The sequence below is a fragment of the Hipposideros armiger genome, unplaced genomic scaffold (genome assembly GCF_001890085.2).
Source record: "Hipposideros armiger isolate ML-2016 unplaced genomic scaffold, ASM189008v1 scaffold_275, whole genome shotgun sequence".
Classification (NCBI taxonomy): domain Eukaryota; kingdom Metazoa; phylum Chordata; class Mammalia; order Chiroptera; family Hipposideridae; genus Hipposideros; species Hipposideros armiger.
In genome coordinates this window covers 980924-996904 of record NW_017731625.1, presented here as the reverse complement: position 1 = coordinate 996904, position 15981 = coordinate 980924, and the positions used below count along the sequence as shown (strand labels likewise).

At 55.2% G+C, this 15981-nt stretch overlaps 2 protein-coding genes and 1 long non-coding RNA gene across 14 annotated transcripts in view; 2 read left to right on the top strand and 1 right to left on the bottom strand.

Annotated features, from left to right (window-relative positions):
• TCF3 (transcription factor 3) overlaps positions 1 to 9001 on the top strand; it is a 37627-nt gene extending 28626 nt beyond the window's left edge. For 3 of the 12 annotated variants that reach the window (XM_019657269.1, XM_019657266.1, XM_019657268.1), the window contains exons 16-19: positions 32 to 155; positions 3716 to 3851; positions 3988 to 4223; positions 6611 to 9001. In XM_019657269.1, coding sequence (XP_019512814.1) covers positions 32 to 155; positions 3716 to 3851; positions 3988 to 4223; positions 6611 to 6753 — 639 coding nt within the window. In that variant the 3' untranslated portion in view covers positions 6754 to 9001. Of the gene's footprint in view, positions 1 to 31; positions 156 to 3715; positions 3852 to 3987; positions 4224 to 6125; positions 6353 to 6610 lie in introns of those variants that run through there. The other 9 variants (XM_019657267.1, XM_019657271.1, XM_019657270.1 and 6 more) reach the window with 9 other exon arrangements.
• LOC109390611 (uncharacterized) lies at positions 1937 to 13767 on the bottom strand. Its single transcript, XR_002125607.1, has 2 exons — positions 13153 to 13767; positions 1937 to 3403 (listed from the first exon to the last, which is right to left on the bottom strand). It is a non-coding gene; the product is annotated as an uncharacterized LOC109390611 (long non-coding RNA).
• A 59-nt stretch (positions 13768 to 13826) lies between these two features.
• Positions 13827 to 15762, top strand: UQCR11 (ubiquinol-cytochrome c reductase, complex III subunit XI). Its single transcript, XM_019657282.1, has 3 exons — positions 13827 to 13935; positions 15123 to 15264; positions 15604 to 15762. The coding sequence occupies exons 1-2, from the start codon at positions 13886 to 13888 to the stop codon at positions 15238 to 15240; spliced, it is 168 nt and encodes a 55-aa protein (XP_019512827.1). The 5' UTR covers positions 13827 to 13885; the 3' UTR covers positions 15241 to 15264; positions 15604 to 15762.
• The last annotated feature ends 219 nt before the right edge of the window (positions 15763 to 15981 follow it).

The window sequence follows — 15981 nt, the reverse complement described above, 5'->3', positions numbered from 1 at the left end:
CGGCCCTGACGAGCCCACTCCCCATCCGTAGGTTGGAGGCAGCCACTCAGAAGATGGCCTCTCGGGCAGTAGCAGCCTCATGCACAACCACGTGGCCCTCCCTGGCCAGCCCAGCACCCTCCCCGACCTGTCTCGGCCGCCCGACTCCTACAGTGGTAAGTCCCAGTGTTGTGCCTGGGCAAGGCGGGAACCAGGGCACCTCAGTATCACCTGTGCCCTGGTTCCCTCTGTGGGGCTCAGTTACTGAGTGTCACTCCCCCTCTGAGCAGCATTTCTCCTCTGGAAAACGGGGATGACAGAGAGCTTGTGACAGGGACTGAGAACGGCCAAGCTGAGCCAAGCGTTTGCTCTTTGCTGGGCTGGGGCTTGTGACTGTCCCACTTCTATTTCCAGCTGAGGAAACAGGCACAGGCACAGCCGGAACTGGGGAAGCCGTACCAGGCAGGCGCATAGGATCCCAGCAGGGGTGGAGCTAGGCAGCAATGGTCACTGGCAGAGGCACCTGGATTTCCGGAAAGGCTGGCAAGGTCACTGGTCAGCCCCTTCCAGAAGGGAGGCAGGACCCAGTGGTCTCTGGGTGCTGTGTTGGGGCAAGTGATGCTGCAGCTTTCAGGGCCCCTACCTTTTCATTCACTCAACCAACACTTGAGTGAATTGAGCTCAGGTCCAGTGTGTACCTGGTGCTTCTCTAGGCTCTGGGGGATAAAATGGAATCCAACAGAGAATGGCCACCCTGGAGGTAAAGGACAGACAGGTGCGAAGGAGAAAGTAGGGAAGGGAAAGGCTGTAGGGGTGTTGTAGTTTTAAAGATAGTGGGGGTGACATGTAAGCAGAGCCAGGTACGAGGAAGGGGGGAGCCTGTGCAAAGGCCCTGGGGCAGGTCTGTGCCTGGTGTGGCTGGTGCAGAATGAGCAAGGGGGAGAGAGGGAGGAGGTGAGGGCAGGGAGGGGACGGGGCAGGTTGGGTAAGGTCTTCTGGGCCACAGGGAGGACTTGGGCTTTTACCCAGAGGGAGGTGGGAGCTCTGGAGGACTGAGCCGAGGAGGGACAGAACTTGACTGGGCTGTTCACAGGTGCCCCCTGCTGGCTTTGGGGAGGACAAGCTGTGTTGGGTAAGGACCAAACTGACTGGGCTCACAGGCGCCCTCTGGTGGGTGCTGCGGGAAGGCCCGACCAGGGAAGAGAGATGCATGACTTGAGCTTGTTTGGAGGTCCTGGGAGGAGAGCTCAGCTACTCATATACCCTTGACTTAAAAACGCTCCTCTCTTCTATCAAGGAAGGTACTCCTCTTCAAATGAACGCGCAGCTTCAGGAGGGACGCATATAAAGCAGTGAGGGAAGAAGGGGGCATGAGCCAGATCAACCAAATCAACCTGGCTATCTGTGGGGTGACATGTTGCAGCCAGATCGGCCTCACATTCAGGAAGATGCAGGAACTTGGCTTGGGTGCTCACAGGAGCCCTCTGGTGGCTGCTGTGGAGAGGACAGACGTGGAGAACAAGGGCGGCAGCCAGGGACCTTACAGAGGGTACTGTTCTGGTCTAGGAGGATGATGGGGGCAGATGCTGGAGGCCGTGGCATGGTGGGTGAGTGCCAGCTATTCTGAAGGTAGAGCCCACAAAAGTTGCAGTTGTGAAGGAGGTAATGGAATTCGGATCTGGAGTTCAAAGTGAGAGGCCCAAATGTCATCGCACATGGTGGAGTTCAGAGCTGGGATCCTGGGTGGGTGATAGGTGGTGTGTGGGCAGAGCAGAGCTGAGGCCTGAGCGTCAGGCCGGAAGCGGGTAGGCAGCAAGGGAAGTGGAGGAGGGTGGACTGTGTCCCACACGGATGTGAGGACCCAGGCTAGACTGAGGTGGGGTCAGAGTGACCTGGGCAGGAGCGGCATTGGTAAAGTGCTGGGGCATTATTGTCCAGGAAGTAAGAGCAGAGTGGGTGAGGTCTAGAGGATTTATTTCAAGACCAAGGAGGTGACAGCATGTTTGAAGGTGCTGGGGCCAGCAAGGGGAGGCCTTCATTTGAGCAGGACAGCTGTCCGCCTAGCAGGAGATCTTTATAGAGCAGGAGGCAAGAACGTGGCAAGGCTCGCAAGCACCCACCAGGGATTGGGGTCCTAGGACTCATGGCCAGTCCCAGGGTCGGTTAATGCCGACCGCGCTACAGCAGGAGAAATCAAGGACCAGAGCGGGGTCCAGGGACTCCCCACCAGGCAGTGGCCAAGCTGAGCCTGGCTTCCACCCCAAATCTTCAACCTTGTGAAAAATACACCACACATGTCACAGTAATGTGGTGTTGGTATGTGAAAAGGCTGCCTAACTGCCGAGCCCCCTGGGAACCTACCATGCAACCCAAATTAGAGCAGGCGCTCTCATGCCTTTCTGGGGACCCTCCCCATCCTGTCCCACACATAACCCAAAAGCCAGCCGGATTTAGAAAAAAGTCAGTACTTTCGTTTTTCTTAATCTTATTACTCCACACCCAGAGTCTCACCTGAGGGACATCAGGTGGTATCTGGGGATATCTGTGGTTGTCACATTGGGGGTGCTCCTGGCATTAAAGGGGTGGGGGCCAGGGATGCTGCTCAACACCCCGCAGTGCTCAGGACAGCCTCCCACAGAGAATGACCTGGCCCCAGTGTCAGCAGTGCCATTGAGGGACCCTGAGCTCTTATCTACAGGTTCTTCCCTTCCCCTCCTTTACCTGCAGTTCACCTGTTGACGAACCCTGGGCTGTTTCTGGGTCGGCACTTCGCTGATCTCATCTCTTGTATAGTTGAGTTCAGTGGAGCTGCAACCCCTGAAGCCATGTTTTGTTCCCATGGGTTTGGGGTTCCTGCCCATGTTCCTCTTCACCCGTTCGCTTGCTCAAGTTGGATGTGACGTCTGCTGTGCTGCTAGTGGCTGGGCATGGTCCCAGGCCCAACCTGGGGCATTAGGTCACTTCCCACTCTGCTTTTGTTGGATGCTTTCCAGAACATTTTGAAATATGTCTCCTGGTATACATATGCTAAAGTTTCTCAGGTGTGGTTCCAAGCTGTGGAATTTCTGGATATGCACATGTCCACCTTTTCCAGATAACATCCAATTGTTTCCCTAAGTAGTTGTACTGACCTGCCACACTACCAGCAACACTTAGGACTGTCCAACCTCTCGATTCAGCCGACTTAGTAGTTGTGACACATAGCTCGTTGGTCCTCATTCACACTTCTTCATGCGATAAAGCATATTACCATATGGCCGCGTCCATGTCCGCTCCTTGCTGCCTGTTCCCATTGAGCCATCTGTCCTTTCCTAGTTGATTTGTCAGAGTTGTTGACAAATCGTGGAGACCTGGCCTCTGTTGGTTTATACATGACGAGTAACTTCTGTCTTGTGGCCTATCTTCCTATTTTCTTGGTGGTAGTCTGGGGATCAGAAATACACAATTAGGATATAGTCAGGTTTATCGATTTCTGTTTTTCCTTTTTGAGAACAGCCCTTTCAGTGTTTTACGAAACAGTTCCCTGTCCATAGGCCTCACTGAAGACCCATGCACGTGCTCCTGAAGGTTTCGCCTTTCTGGAATTAATGTCTGTGTGCTGTATGGTGGGCGTTTTGTCCCCCTTTGCAAACGGAGGCTGGCTGTCCCAGGAGAGCTCATGCCCCTCACATGAGGGTCACAGGATGTGTCCATTGGTTCTGGGGACGGCCGAACCCTAATCCTCGGCCTGTTGCAGGACTCGGGCGTTCGGGTGCCGCCTCGGGTGCCAGCGAGATCAAGCGGGAGGAAAAGGAGGACGAGGAGAACGCGTCAGTGGCCGACAACTCGGAGGAGGAGAAAAAGGAGCTGAAGCCCCTCCGGACCCGGACCAGGTGCCAGCCCCTCCTTGGCCCCGCCCCTCCCGTCAGGACGCACGCACATGCACACGGCGCCCACACCGCGAGGCACCCGGCGGGCCCCGCGCCCGTCCCCCACCTCACTGTCTCCCTCTGGCCCCTGGCCCCGTAGCCCGGACGAGGATGAGGACGACCTTCTCCCCCCAGAGCAGAAGGCTGAGCGGGAGAAGGAGCGCCGGGTGGCCAATAACGCACGGGAGCGGCTACGGGTCCGAGACATCAATGAGGCTTTTAAGGAGCTGGGGCGTATGTGCCAGCTGCACCTCAACAGTGAGAAGCCCCAGACCAAACTGCTCATCCTGCACCAGGCCGTGTCGGTCATCCTGAACCTGGAGCAGCAGGTGCGAGGTCAGTGGGGGCCGCCGCTGCCCGCGCTCTCTCCTTCCCTTCCTGGAGCCCGCCTACCCTGCAGTGACTGTCCCCTGTACTGCCCTGGTCTCCCCAGTCACCGCCTCCCCGTAGTGACACCCCCTTCCCGTAGTGACAGCCCTCACTCACAATGACCATGTCTCCCTGCAGTGACGGTCCCCCTCACAGTGATCCCTACCCCCCCCCGCCACACACACACACACACACACACACACACAGTGACCATCCTTCCCCTAAATTGTCAGCCCTCTCTGCCTGGCCGGACCCCTAGTCCTACAGACCTGGTCACTTTGGCTCAGAACTGCATCCCAGATCCCAGGGACCCCTGCTCACCCTGGCCCTTCATTCTCAGGAAGCCCAGAGCCTGGCTAGCAGGGGCCAGTGTTCCCCAGGTCCCAGAGGCTGTCACTCTGAGCAAACACCTTGTGGGACCCCATCAGCCCCCATCTGTAGGTGGGGTTCACCCCCATTTCCCAGGGTTGGTGAGGATCCAGAAAGTCCCCATGTGACCCCCTAGCTACTTCCTTCACTCCTCCCCCTCTTGTGCGCCTGGTAACCCTCTCTCTCCTGCAGCGCTGTTGCTTGTACTGGAGCTGGGGCCCTGGCCCACCCTGTGCTGTCCCCTCAGCTCTGAGGTTTCTGCGTCTGTACTCGGTGTGGGTGTCACACTGTGCCCCTGCGTCCACCTCTCTGCTCTCTGCCTCTCGCGCTGTCCCCGCTTCCACCGGCAGCCCCTCCTCACCTCGCACTTGCTGCCCGAGCACCGGATGGCAGACGATGACCTCAGGCCCTTTCCTCTCCCAAAGCTCCCGGTGGGGACTTGAGGGAAGAAAGGAGACCGGGGAGCACCAGCCTCCGGGCCTGGCTGTCAGTTTGGTCTGCGCGCTTGTCCTGGGCTCCGGGGCCAGCAGGCAGGGCAAGAGCAGCATCCCCCGCAGCACAGGAGCAGGACAGGGCACTGAGCATCCAGGTTCCTGCATCTTGGGCACATGCCAGGCCTTCACCTGTGTTTACCACCACAGCCAAGCATGGCAGGCGTCCTGACTGCCATTAACCCCCATCCTACCGATAAAGAAACAGGCACAGAGTGAGGTCACTTCTAGAACCACACAGCCACGACACTATTAGGGCCTGGGCTGGGTATGGAGCAGGCAGGCAGGTGTCTCGGTGAACGGCTCAACACTGTGTGTGGCACACATGGGTACCCTATAAATTGGAGCCCCGAGTCCTCAGATTGGAAGCCCCAAGCCCAAAGTCGAGGCCTGTGGGCAGGGCTCATGGTGGCAGTCCAGGCCCAGCTTTCAGGGCAGCCCAGCTTTGGGGATCTCAGAGGGAGTGAGCTGGCTGGCTCCTTGGGGGACTGAACGTCCTGGGCCACTCCAAAGTATGAAAAGTCTCCCTAGGCCTTTGCCTGCCTGCTGAACCAGTCTCCTCAGCCCCTTCCAGCCTAGCCCTCCGTCACCCAGCAGGCGACTGCTCTGAATGGGAAAGGTCTTCATCCCTGGAGGGGCACCAGGCCTCCCCTGCCATCCTGGCCAGTCCTGGCACACGTGGGATGGGCATGGGACAAAGGACAGATAAAAGCAGGGCTCACATCCATCCCTATGAATCGTCTTGGGGACAGTCCAGCTTTGGTCGTGTCCCTCGGACATGACCACACACAGCCTCACCTGGAACCGGTCACAAACAGGCACATGGCCTCCGGTCTCTGCTCCAGGAGCACATTTCAGGGCGTGAGCATTCACTAGGCACACGCACCTTTGCTATCGTGCCTGTCCCACACAGCCACCACGCACCCTCCACACCCTGTCCCTGCCTGCCCTCCTGCCCGTCACGCCATCCCTGCACCTAACTAACAGAGGCCCCGGTGCTGTGACCCAGCAGTACGGAGGAGGTGCTGTCCCTGGAGGAGAAAGACCTGAGGGACCGGGAGAGGCGAATGGCCAATAACGCAAGGGAGCGGGTGCGCGTGCGGGACATTAACGAGGCCTTCCGGGAGCTGGGGCGCATGTGCCAGCTGCACCTCAAGTCGGACAAGGCGCAGACCAAGCTGCTCATCCTGCAGCAGGCCGTGCAGGTCATTCTGGGCCTGGAGCAGCAGGTGCGAGGTAGGCGCCCGGCCGGCCCCGCCCCTCCCCACGTGCGTGTGCAGCTTCACAGGAGACGTGCCCCGGAACGCTTGGCCTCTTCTTTACATCCCCCAGCCCTGCAGAGCCTAATCAGGGAAGGGGTCGAGTTGAGAAGTGGAGGTGGCCACACGCTTGGGGGCCCTTGCCTCTCTTGGCGCTCTTTGCCACGTTCCCACCCCTGCCACCTCATGTTCTCTCCAGGAGACTCTCCCACAGTGCTCTCCCCCCTCCCCACAGAGCGTAACCTGAACCCCAAAGCAGCCTGCTTGAAACGACGTGAAGAGGAGAAGGTGTCAGGTGTGGTCGGAGACCCTCAGATGGTACTTACAGCCGCCCACCAGGGCCTGAGCGACACCCACAACCCCGCTGGCCACATGTGAAAGGTACGCCGCTGCGGGACAAGTGACCTGCCCTCAGTCTAACCTGGAACGGTCACACCAGGTGCCAGGTCCACATCTCACATAACGGCTATAGTCAGTGTTGAGCCAACACAGACCTAAAGAGGCTCCAGATGATGGGGCCACTGGAGGCAACACCGGGTCTGGGAGCATCCTGGGGACCCTGCTGTTCCCTCACTCCCCCATCCCCACCCCCAGGCCCCAGCTGCCCCCCACGCCCTGTGACACCTGATGGATCCTGAAACTGCATCTTAGCCCTGCCACCCAAGACCTGGCCTGAAGAAGCTTTTCTTTTTTTTTTTTCCGTAAAAGTCAGAAAGCAAGAAATATATACTTTGTCAGAAAAGAAAAAAAAATGCCTTAAGTATAAAACGCGGAAGAATTGAAACATATCACCTGCTGGAGAGAGACGCTGTGCAAAACTGGCTTTTTCAGAAGCCACCAGCAACTTGTGCCTATGCCTGATATTTTTTTTAAGGAAAATAAAAAGAATGCTAGTTATGAGAATTCTTTTCTAAGGTAGAAGAAAATTAGCAAGGAGGATGCCTTCGGTCTTTTTTTTTTTTTTTAGCTTTTTTGCATATGTTTTGTAAGCAACAAATGTTTTTGTATAAAAGTTTCGTGTCTCTTGCTATTTCTGCTGCTGTTTCTAGACGTGAACATTGCATTTCATGAGCAACCAGATTATTAAAAGTTGTGTTAACGAGGCCCAATGTAAAGCTGAGGTGCCCCTGGGAGCCCAGCTGCTGAACAGGGACGGTACATCTGGTTTGGTGTAAATTGGTGGGTGGGCCTTTCCCCGCCACATCCTCTCTGCCTCCAGATGGGGGACATTCTGGCCTCTCAGGGCAGGGCATCTGCAGGAAGGTGCCACCCTCCCAGGTGAAATGCCAAGGATCCTCCAGAAGCAGCCCTGGTCCCCCCAGGCACATTCCCATGGCCTCCTGGTCCCCACATCCCTCCCCTGGACCCCATAAGCTGCTCACCCTGGAGCCCACAGACCATTCCAAAATGAGAGGTTTTGTTGGGACTGACGTTCTCAGGCACAAGGACTGCACCACTGGAGTCCGGTCCTGGGGTGTCTCCTTTAACCTGGGAACAAGCCCATTCTTTGCACCCTGGCAGAGGGGCTATGGCTCAAGGCCAGCACAGAAAACTGACCTCCCCCCCCCCACACTCTACCAATTGACCATCCTGGTATGGACAGGTCAGAGGTGGGTATGGCCAGAACAGGGAGAAGGTGCAGGGTGTCTGTGCCCAGAAAAGGCCCCAGGCTGTGCACCTGCCAAAATGACCACCCAGCTGCAAAACCAGAAGTGGGCACACTCGGGCCTGTGGGCCCCATGTCCCAGGCCTCCCCAGGTCCCCTCTCTGGTCACACATGTCAGCAGGGGGATCAATTGGTCCCTGGTTACATGTGACTGTTCCAGGTTTACACTGAACATCCATGTCCCTGGTCACCCTACATGTCACCCAGGTACAGGGTCGTGCATGCTGGGGTCTTGGTTTCTTTTCCTTTATGTCCCCCACAGAGGCCTTAAGGATCCCCAGGCTAGCTGTGTTCACCAGTAGGCCCCCCCTCAGGTGTCGGCCCCCCAAGAGCACCAGGAGCCTGCTGATCCACATGACTGGTATTCCCTGAGGCTGGGGAGCGGGGCACCCCACATCTGGCACCAGGCGGACATCCAGGCTTGGGGCCAGGGCCACCACCTAACCCCTGACATCACCTGGGGCCTTCTCTGGGGTCTGCCTTCTGAGACTCAGGGACAGCAAGAAGCCATCGGCTTATAGGGGACTCTACCTGGTGACTCCCCTGGTCTGCTGGGTCTTGTCTTTGGGAGGACCTGCCTCAGTTTCCCTGTTACTCTGCTTCTGGACCCATAGGTCCAGATGGGCAGGGGCTGAGGTTCTGAAGCCCCCCAAGGCCCACAGACTTTGGAACTGTTATACAGAGTTTAAATTACACATATATGAAAAAGAGATGGACCTAGGACCATAAGTAGTAGCACTGGGGAGGAGGGGAAGAACCAGAGTTACGGGAGATGGGATTGTGTTGAGTGCCTCAAGGTAACTGGTTTTCAAAACTTCTAAGAAAAATGATTTTATACAAGTGTCCACACGGCTGGCTGGATTCTTTGGAATTTTTAAACAATCCCCTTTAAAAAGTAGATTGGAGATCTGTCCTGTACATAACAGCACTATAGCAATAAATGCGACATTTTATAACGATGCTTGGTTGTGTCCCGGATCTCTCGGTGGCTATGTGCTTATGAAGGGCCCTGAACTCGGGGCCCCTGGCCTCGTGTACGTGGAAGCAGCTGGTTGAGTGACCTGAGTCCATCCTGTAAAGGTGGCACTGGGGATGCGGGGCTTCCCTGTGTGAGTACCCTAGGGTGGCCACACTCTGAGGAGGCATAAACCCCCAGGGATTTGATTCTTACATATTCTGCAGCTCAGAAGTCTGAGATCATGGTGTCATAGGGTCCTGCTCCCTCCTCAGGCTCTGGGGGAGGGTCCTTCCTGCCTCTTCCAGCTTCTGGGGACTCCTGTGTCCCTGGGTTTGTGGCTGCATCACCCTATCTCTGCCTCTGTCTTCACATGGCTTCTCTCTCACCATGTCTGTATCCTAATCCCCCCCTCTATTATAGACACCTGTCACTGCATCAGTGCCGCCCTACTCCTTTTACTGACATCTGCAAAGACCCTTTCCAAATAAGATCCCGTTCACAGGGACCGGCTGTCACGGTTTCAACATGTCTTTGGGGGCACACAAATTGGGCACAACGGGTCTGACCGGGAAAGGAGCCCATGGTGAACCCTAGAACCAAAGCTGCACGTGAGGCGGGATCCTGCACTTTATGGGGCTCCTGGTGATTTGGGACCGGGAGCGGTGCACACAGAAAAGCCACTTCCAGAGATGCTGCCTGTTGATTTTTAAAAATAACAGTGTAATACACAAAAACCCACTAAATTGTGCACATTAAATGGGTGAATGTGCACATAAATGGGCAAGGTAGGTGAGTTATGGCTCAACAAAGGTGTTTAAACATGTATCTTAAAGGTGCCAAAATCCTCACCAAGTGAAGCATCGCCTCTGTCCCAGCAACAGTTGGCTCCTTGGAAATGTCTAGGAGACTGCTTGGCTCAGCCCAGAAATCTGGTGGGCAGGGGACAGGGCATGGTGATAAAGTTTGCAGTTCATTGGGTGCCTGCTGCATGCCTTCAACGGGGCCCCAGGGCAGCCCTCCAGGCTCTCAGGAGGCCACACGGCCAGGGTCTGACAAGAACCCTCAGAGCTTGGCCTCCCAGAGCAGTCCTGTCACCGTGGGCCAGGGAGGGAAGGGACTTGCCAGACTAAGGTGGGCATCCTCAGCCCATGCTATGCTGCAGTGGGTGATGATGGCCCCAAGAGAGACGCCACATCGTCCCCTGGAACCAGTGGAAGGGAACCTTACAGGCTGACTGGAGACGCTGCTGGCTGGGTTCCAGACCATCACAGTAAAGCAAGCCGTAACCTTTTTGCTGGTGAGGGTCTGGCCTTCAACTTGTAAAAAAGGCAACATCTGTGAAGCGCAGTAAAGTGAGGTCTGCCTGCATTTGGAACCAGGTCGTTGCAGAGTAATCAAGGGAAGCATCTGAGATGAGGTCATTGTGCATTATCCAGGAGGGCCCCTAATCAATGACAACTGTCTTTTGGAGAGACACAAGGAGGATGCCATGTGAGGGAAGAAGCCATGTGAAGGCGGAGGCAGACACGGGTGATGCAGCCACAAGCACAGGGATGCTGGGGAACCCAGCAGCTGGGAGAGGCAGGAAGGACCCTTCCCTGGGGCCTCTGCCTCACATGGATCTTGGACATCTGGCCCCAGAACTGGGAGAGGATTGATTTCTGTTGTTTTAAGATGGCCACCATGTGGCACCTCTGCGAGATGAATAGCGTGTGTCCTTTTTACAACATCCAAATGCAATAGGACTCTCACACATGGCTCTTGGGAATGTGAGCGGATGCAATGCTTTAGAAAAGAGTGGCAGTACACGTGAAGCTAGTGTTAACTTCCGTCAATTATGCCGCAAGAAAGAGTTTGGTGGTTTCTCCGACAGTTAAACTGATGCCTCCATATGAGCTGGAACTCCAACCCCTGGCACCCACCCAAGAAAAACGAAGACACACGTCCACACAATGACCTGGTCACGGTGGCTCATTGTGGCTCCATTTGTAATAGAAAAAACCTGGAAGCAACCGGAATGTCCTCCGACACATGACTAAACACACAGGTCCACACACTGCATGGAATGTGACTCAGCACCAGAAGGAACCAACCACTGACAGACGCAATGGCTGGGTGACTCCCAGGATAATTATGCTCCAGGAAGAAGTCAGACTGATAAAGAGTCCCTTTATAGAAAAGTCTAAAAAACGCAGACTGACCATAGCAGAGAGCAGATGAATGGTTGCTGGGGCTGGGAGGGGTGGGGGAGGTGTGCCATCATCTCAGTGGTGGTAGTGATGGTTTCATGGACTTGCATATGTCCAAATGCCAAGTTGTGTGTTTTATTTTTTTTTTTATTATTATTTTTTTTTTTAGCTGAGCCATCCCGCCACCTGTTGGCAGCTCACGGCAGCTCAGCTCAGGCCTGGACTCGAACCGCTGTTGCTCAGAGCTCAAACTCTTGAGCGAGCTCTTAACCAACTGAGCCACTCAGCCAGCCCTAAGTTGTGTGTTTTAAATATGTGTATTTTTGTATGTCAAATATACCTCATTGAAGTTGTAGAAATTTAAAAAGCATCCATAGGGCTGGCCGAGTGGTGCTGGCTTGGGACACCAGCTCAGAACAGCAGGGCCCTGGTTCAGATCCCACATTAGGGTCAGATTCCACATTAGGCTGCGCCCTCTACAACTAAGATGGTGAACAATAGCTCGACCTGGAGCTGGGCTGCTGTGAGTTGCAGGCGACGGCGTAGGCTGCAGTAGGCTTCCATAAAGCTACCGTGAGTGGCTGGGAGCCGGCGTGAGCGGCTGTCCAATGTCCAGCGACAGATCTGCCTCACCCAGGAAGAGCGCAATGATAATACCAACATGGGTCAGTAAAGCGATGTCCTCCACAACTAGAATGAAGAACAAAAGGACAGCAACTTGTCTGTTTCCCTTCCCCAATTCCCCAACGCTATTCTCCCACCCAATTCCCCAGTAAAATTGAATCCATGCTCAGATGACAGACAACACAGAGTGTGGCCCACCCATACATGGAGTGTTACCCGGCCATGAAAAGGAGTGAGGCGCTGACACTTGCAACAACGTGGATGGACCTTGAACACATGTTGCTCATGAGAGAAGCCAGACACACAAGACCACACAGTGTGTCATTCCATTTATGTGAAATGTCCAGAACAGGAACATCCACAGACAGGAAGTGGGTTCTTGGTTGCCAGGGGGTGGGGGTGACTGTTGATGGGTACGGGTCTTCTTTTAGGAGAAATGAGAAGGTTCTGGAACTACAATGAGCTGGTGGTTGCATAACCTTACAAATGTATCCAATGCCACTGCATTGTACACTTTAAAATTGCTTTTTGTCCACCTTCTCTGGTCACAGAATCCTGGTTATTCCCTGTTGGGGACCTCCCCTCCCCCAGTTTCAGCCCATGCCCTCATATGAGAGGGGCTGGCTCTGCCCTGTTTCCACAGCAGGCTAACAAGGACCAGCCTTGGGACATGTTCTGTGATTACTGTAAAAGAGGTACCATCTTCCTGGAAGGACTGGTGGAATGTCAACGCAGTTTCCAGGCAATGCTGACCAGAGAGGGAGGATGACACAGAGAAGAGAAGAGCTAAGAGGTGGAGAGAGATTTGTAATGCTATTGCTAGACTACTGGATCCAGCCAGGCCTGGAGCTATCCAAATGCTATAAAATGTTCTTTTCGCTTATGCCGTTTCTGTTCTTTTCTTCTTTTTTTTTTTTAATCACTTGAAGAGCACTCTGCCCTGTGAAATAAAGTACTTTATGCAGGGTTTCAGGAACTGCTGGATCCAGGACCAGCAGCCCCAGGCCTCCATGCCCACCTCTGCTCTTTTCAGGAAGCTTTATTCTGTCTCTTTCTCCTCCTCTCTCTTAATCTTCGTAACAGCCCCTACATCCCCCTTTTTAAGTTTCCATCAAGGTCAGGATTTTTCAGGCCCTCTCTGATACTAAGCTCAAAAACTCACGGGCAACTGGAAAGACCGAGAAACCACACCGCGGTCACTACATACTATTGCCGGCTCCCAACCCCAGTTCGAGGCCAGGGGCGGGTCGGAACCCGCAGCCTCCGTGAGCCGAGGATTGAAGGCGCTGGGAGAGGATTCCAGGGGGCCAGGCAGCAAGCCCACGGCGCCCGGAGCTTACCTCCTGGCCTGCTGCATCCGACGCTGGGCCGGAGCGAGCCTTGGGAGCAGAAAGCCCGAAGCGGGAGGGCCTGTGCGGGGAGCGCACCAGGTAGCGGGGAACCTGGGTGTTCTCGGCGCCGAGCCGGCCTCCTTCCGCAGCCGGGAGGAGGAAGCACCGCGCTCTCAAATGGAAACGTGCAGAAAATTTCCGACAACAGACAACTCGCGAAGGGCAAACAGGTTCGGGGAGAAACTCCTTGGGCTAGAGCTTCACTGACAGCGGGTCAGTGACAGCTCGAATGCTCCAGAATTGGGTTCAGATCGCAGTCTGCCCCTTTGTGCGATGCTGGGCAAGTCCCTTCCCCGTTTAGCTTCAGTTTCGTTAATTGTAAATGAAGTTATGGCACGTAGTAAGGGCTCAAAGTCACCAGCCAAATTTCATGGGTCATACTTAGTTGCCAGAACCCGTGCGTAACTGGGGGCCACTCTGACTGCGGGGTCAGAGATAGATCTGGAGTCCCCGGATCATGTGCTCATAAAGCTCCACTTCCCAGACGTGCTCATTCTCGCCCATGTCTAACCTTATTGGAGCCTCCCCGGAAGTGACTAATGTTTTCCGAGTCCGCGCGCGCAGCGGCCGCGGGTCAGGACGTCGCAGGGTCAGCCGGCCTGGGGCGGGGCCTCTGCGCGCCTGCGCAATGCGTCCGCCCTAGGGGGAACCAGGGTCACCCTGAGCTACAGACGGCGCTGCGATGCTGAGCAGGTTCCTGAGCCCGCGCTACCGCGAACTGGCCAAGAACTGGTGAGGACGCAGCCCCCGCCCTTCCCAGTCCGCGTTGCCCCCATCATTGTGTGCACCACTGCTCCTGGACCCGGACCCTGAATCGCGCCGGGCAATGAACAAGGGAACAGGCGCAGAGACGGAGCGGTCTTTCCCGGTCACACGTACGTGGCGGGCTCCCGACCCCGTGGCCGAGCCGCTCTGAAGCTGTTTTCGTACCTCTATGAAGCGCCCACTCTGTTCCCGCCCAGCACCTTCGGCTCAGCTCTTTGAGCCTAAAAACTGATCCTGTATGTTCCTGGCTTTGCTTTTGACTTTAAGTGATCTTGAGCCAGGGTAGGATTTGGGTGACCCCACGTGGCAACAGGGATGGGGTGTCCTCTTCCGGGGGTTGCCTGGTGCCCACAACGTGAGGTGCAGTCGTGTCCTCGAGCTCTAGCAGGAAGAGGGGTGGGGGAATGCTCCTGGATAGTGGCTCTGACCTTCAGGTAGACACGGTCGGTGGTGACTGACCGCTGGGGCGACCAAGCCAAGAAGGTGAAGGCCATCCCTAGTGTCAGGTGAGAACCACCAGGGCCCATGCAGTCTCGCAGGCTTTTGACTCGGACTTCCCCCAGCTCAGCTGGTCCCTTCTCATCTGGACTTGGTCAGAGCAGCAACACACTCACTCAGGCTTTCATTCAGTCAGGAAGCACTTACTGAACACCCACTATGTGTTAGCACCTAGTATTGCTGGGTGCCAGAGACACAGTGATTAACAGAATCTTTGTGGCTGATGTTCTAGTCAGTGGACCAGAGAAAGTAAACAAATGAAATCTATGGTATGAGACTGTGTGTCCTCAGGGGACTGACTCACCCTCTCTGTGCCTTGGCCTCATCAGTGAAACAGACCAATACGCCTGCCTCTTTTGGTCGTAGGCTGTTGCAGGGGTCAACAAATCACTATCAATTGTGCTCACGGCACCTGTATGCAAATAATTAGCTATTGTCATGGTGGTTACAAGCTTGGGACAGGATTCCTCAAATAAAACCTTAGGCAGATTCCAACATGAAGGCAGATAGGAGTGGTCACTTTGGGGTCTTCTGCCTGTGCCCACCCTGCAGCATGTGTTCACATGCTGGGCAGGGGCTCAGGATGGGGTGGGGTCCACATGTGCTGTTGAGAGTTTGAGTTCCCAGCAGGGCCTGACTCCTGCTGTCCTTTGCAGGATTCCCACCGTGGGCATGTGGGGCAGCGTGGGTACCATAGGGCTGGTGTGGGCCACCGACTGGCAGCTGATTCTTGACTGGGTGCCCTACATCAACGGCAAGTTTAAGGACAACTAAGCTTAACCTCCTTGGATCCCTCTGGTAAGTCTCAGCAGTTGTCAGTGGTGAACCCCATGATTTCCGCATGGCAGAGGGGTGAGCTTCCACAAGGCGGGTTCCCTGTGCTTCCAGGGCAGGGAGGCTCACCTGGACTGTTCACCCTGGAGAATCCTGCCCACAGGTGGAGCTCTTGGGTGGACTCTCCAGGCACCTACAGCTTATTGGCACAGAGGCTGGCCACGCAGCCCCTAGGTGGCATTGCTAGCTCTGGTTTTGGAGCCTGGCTGTATCATCTATGTACCCCCTCACTGCTCGATGCCTCTTTTCCTGTAAGAACAGGAGCTGAGAGCCTTCTGCTCACCCTCCCTTGTCCCCTTCCAGGTTACTGGTGGTGATGCCTGCTGCATCTGAAACAGCAGGAGCCCTCAGCATAGACCTCAAGGAGATCCATGGCATGACAGGACTTTGTAGTCTCTGATAATAACTTTGATGTGAGTGCACACAGCATTAAACTTCACTCTGAAACCTGCCCCGCCTGGACATGGTGATGCTGGTGACTTAGTTACCTTGACTATAGCCCTGGTGGCTTGGGCGACCTAGCAGTCCTTTCACCTCCAAAATTTTGCAAATCTAATTGTTTCCCAATCGCTGGCAGAAACTGATTATTTAAAATGTTTAATGGATAATACCTGCAAAGTGTATTTATCACTACCTTAAGAAACTACCCTATGAAAAACATTTTCCGTTTCTGTGGGTAAG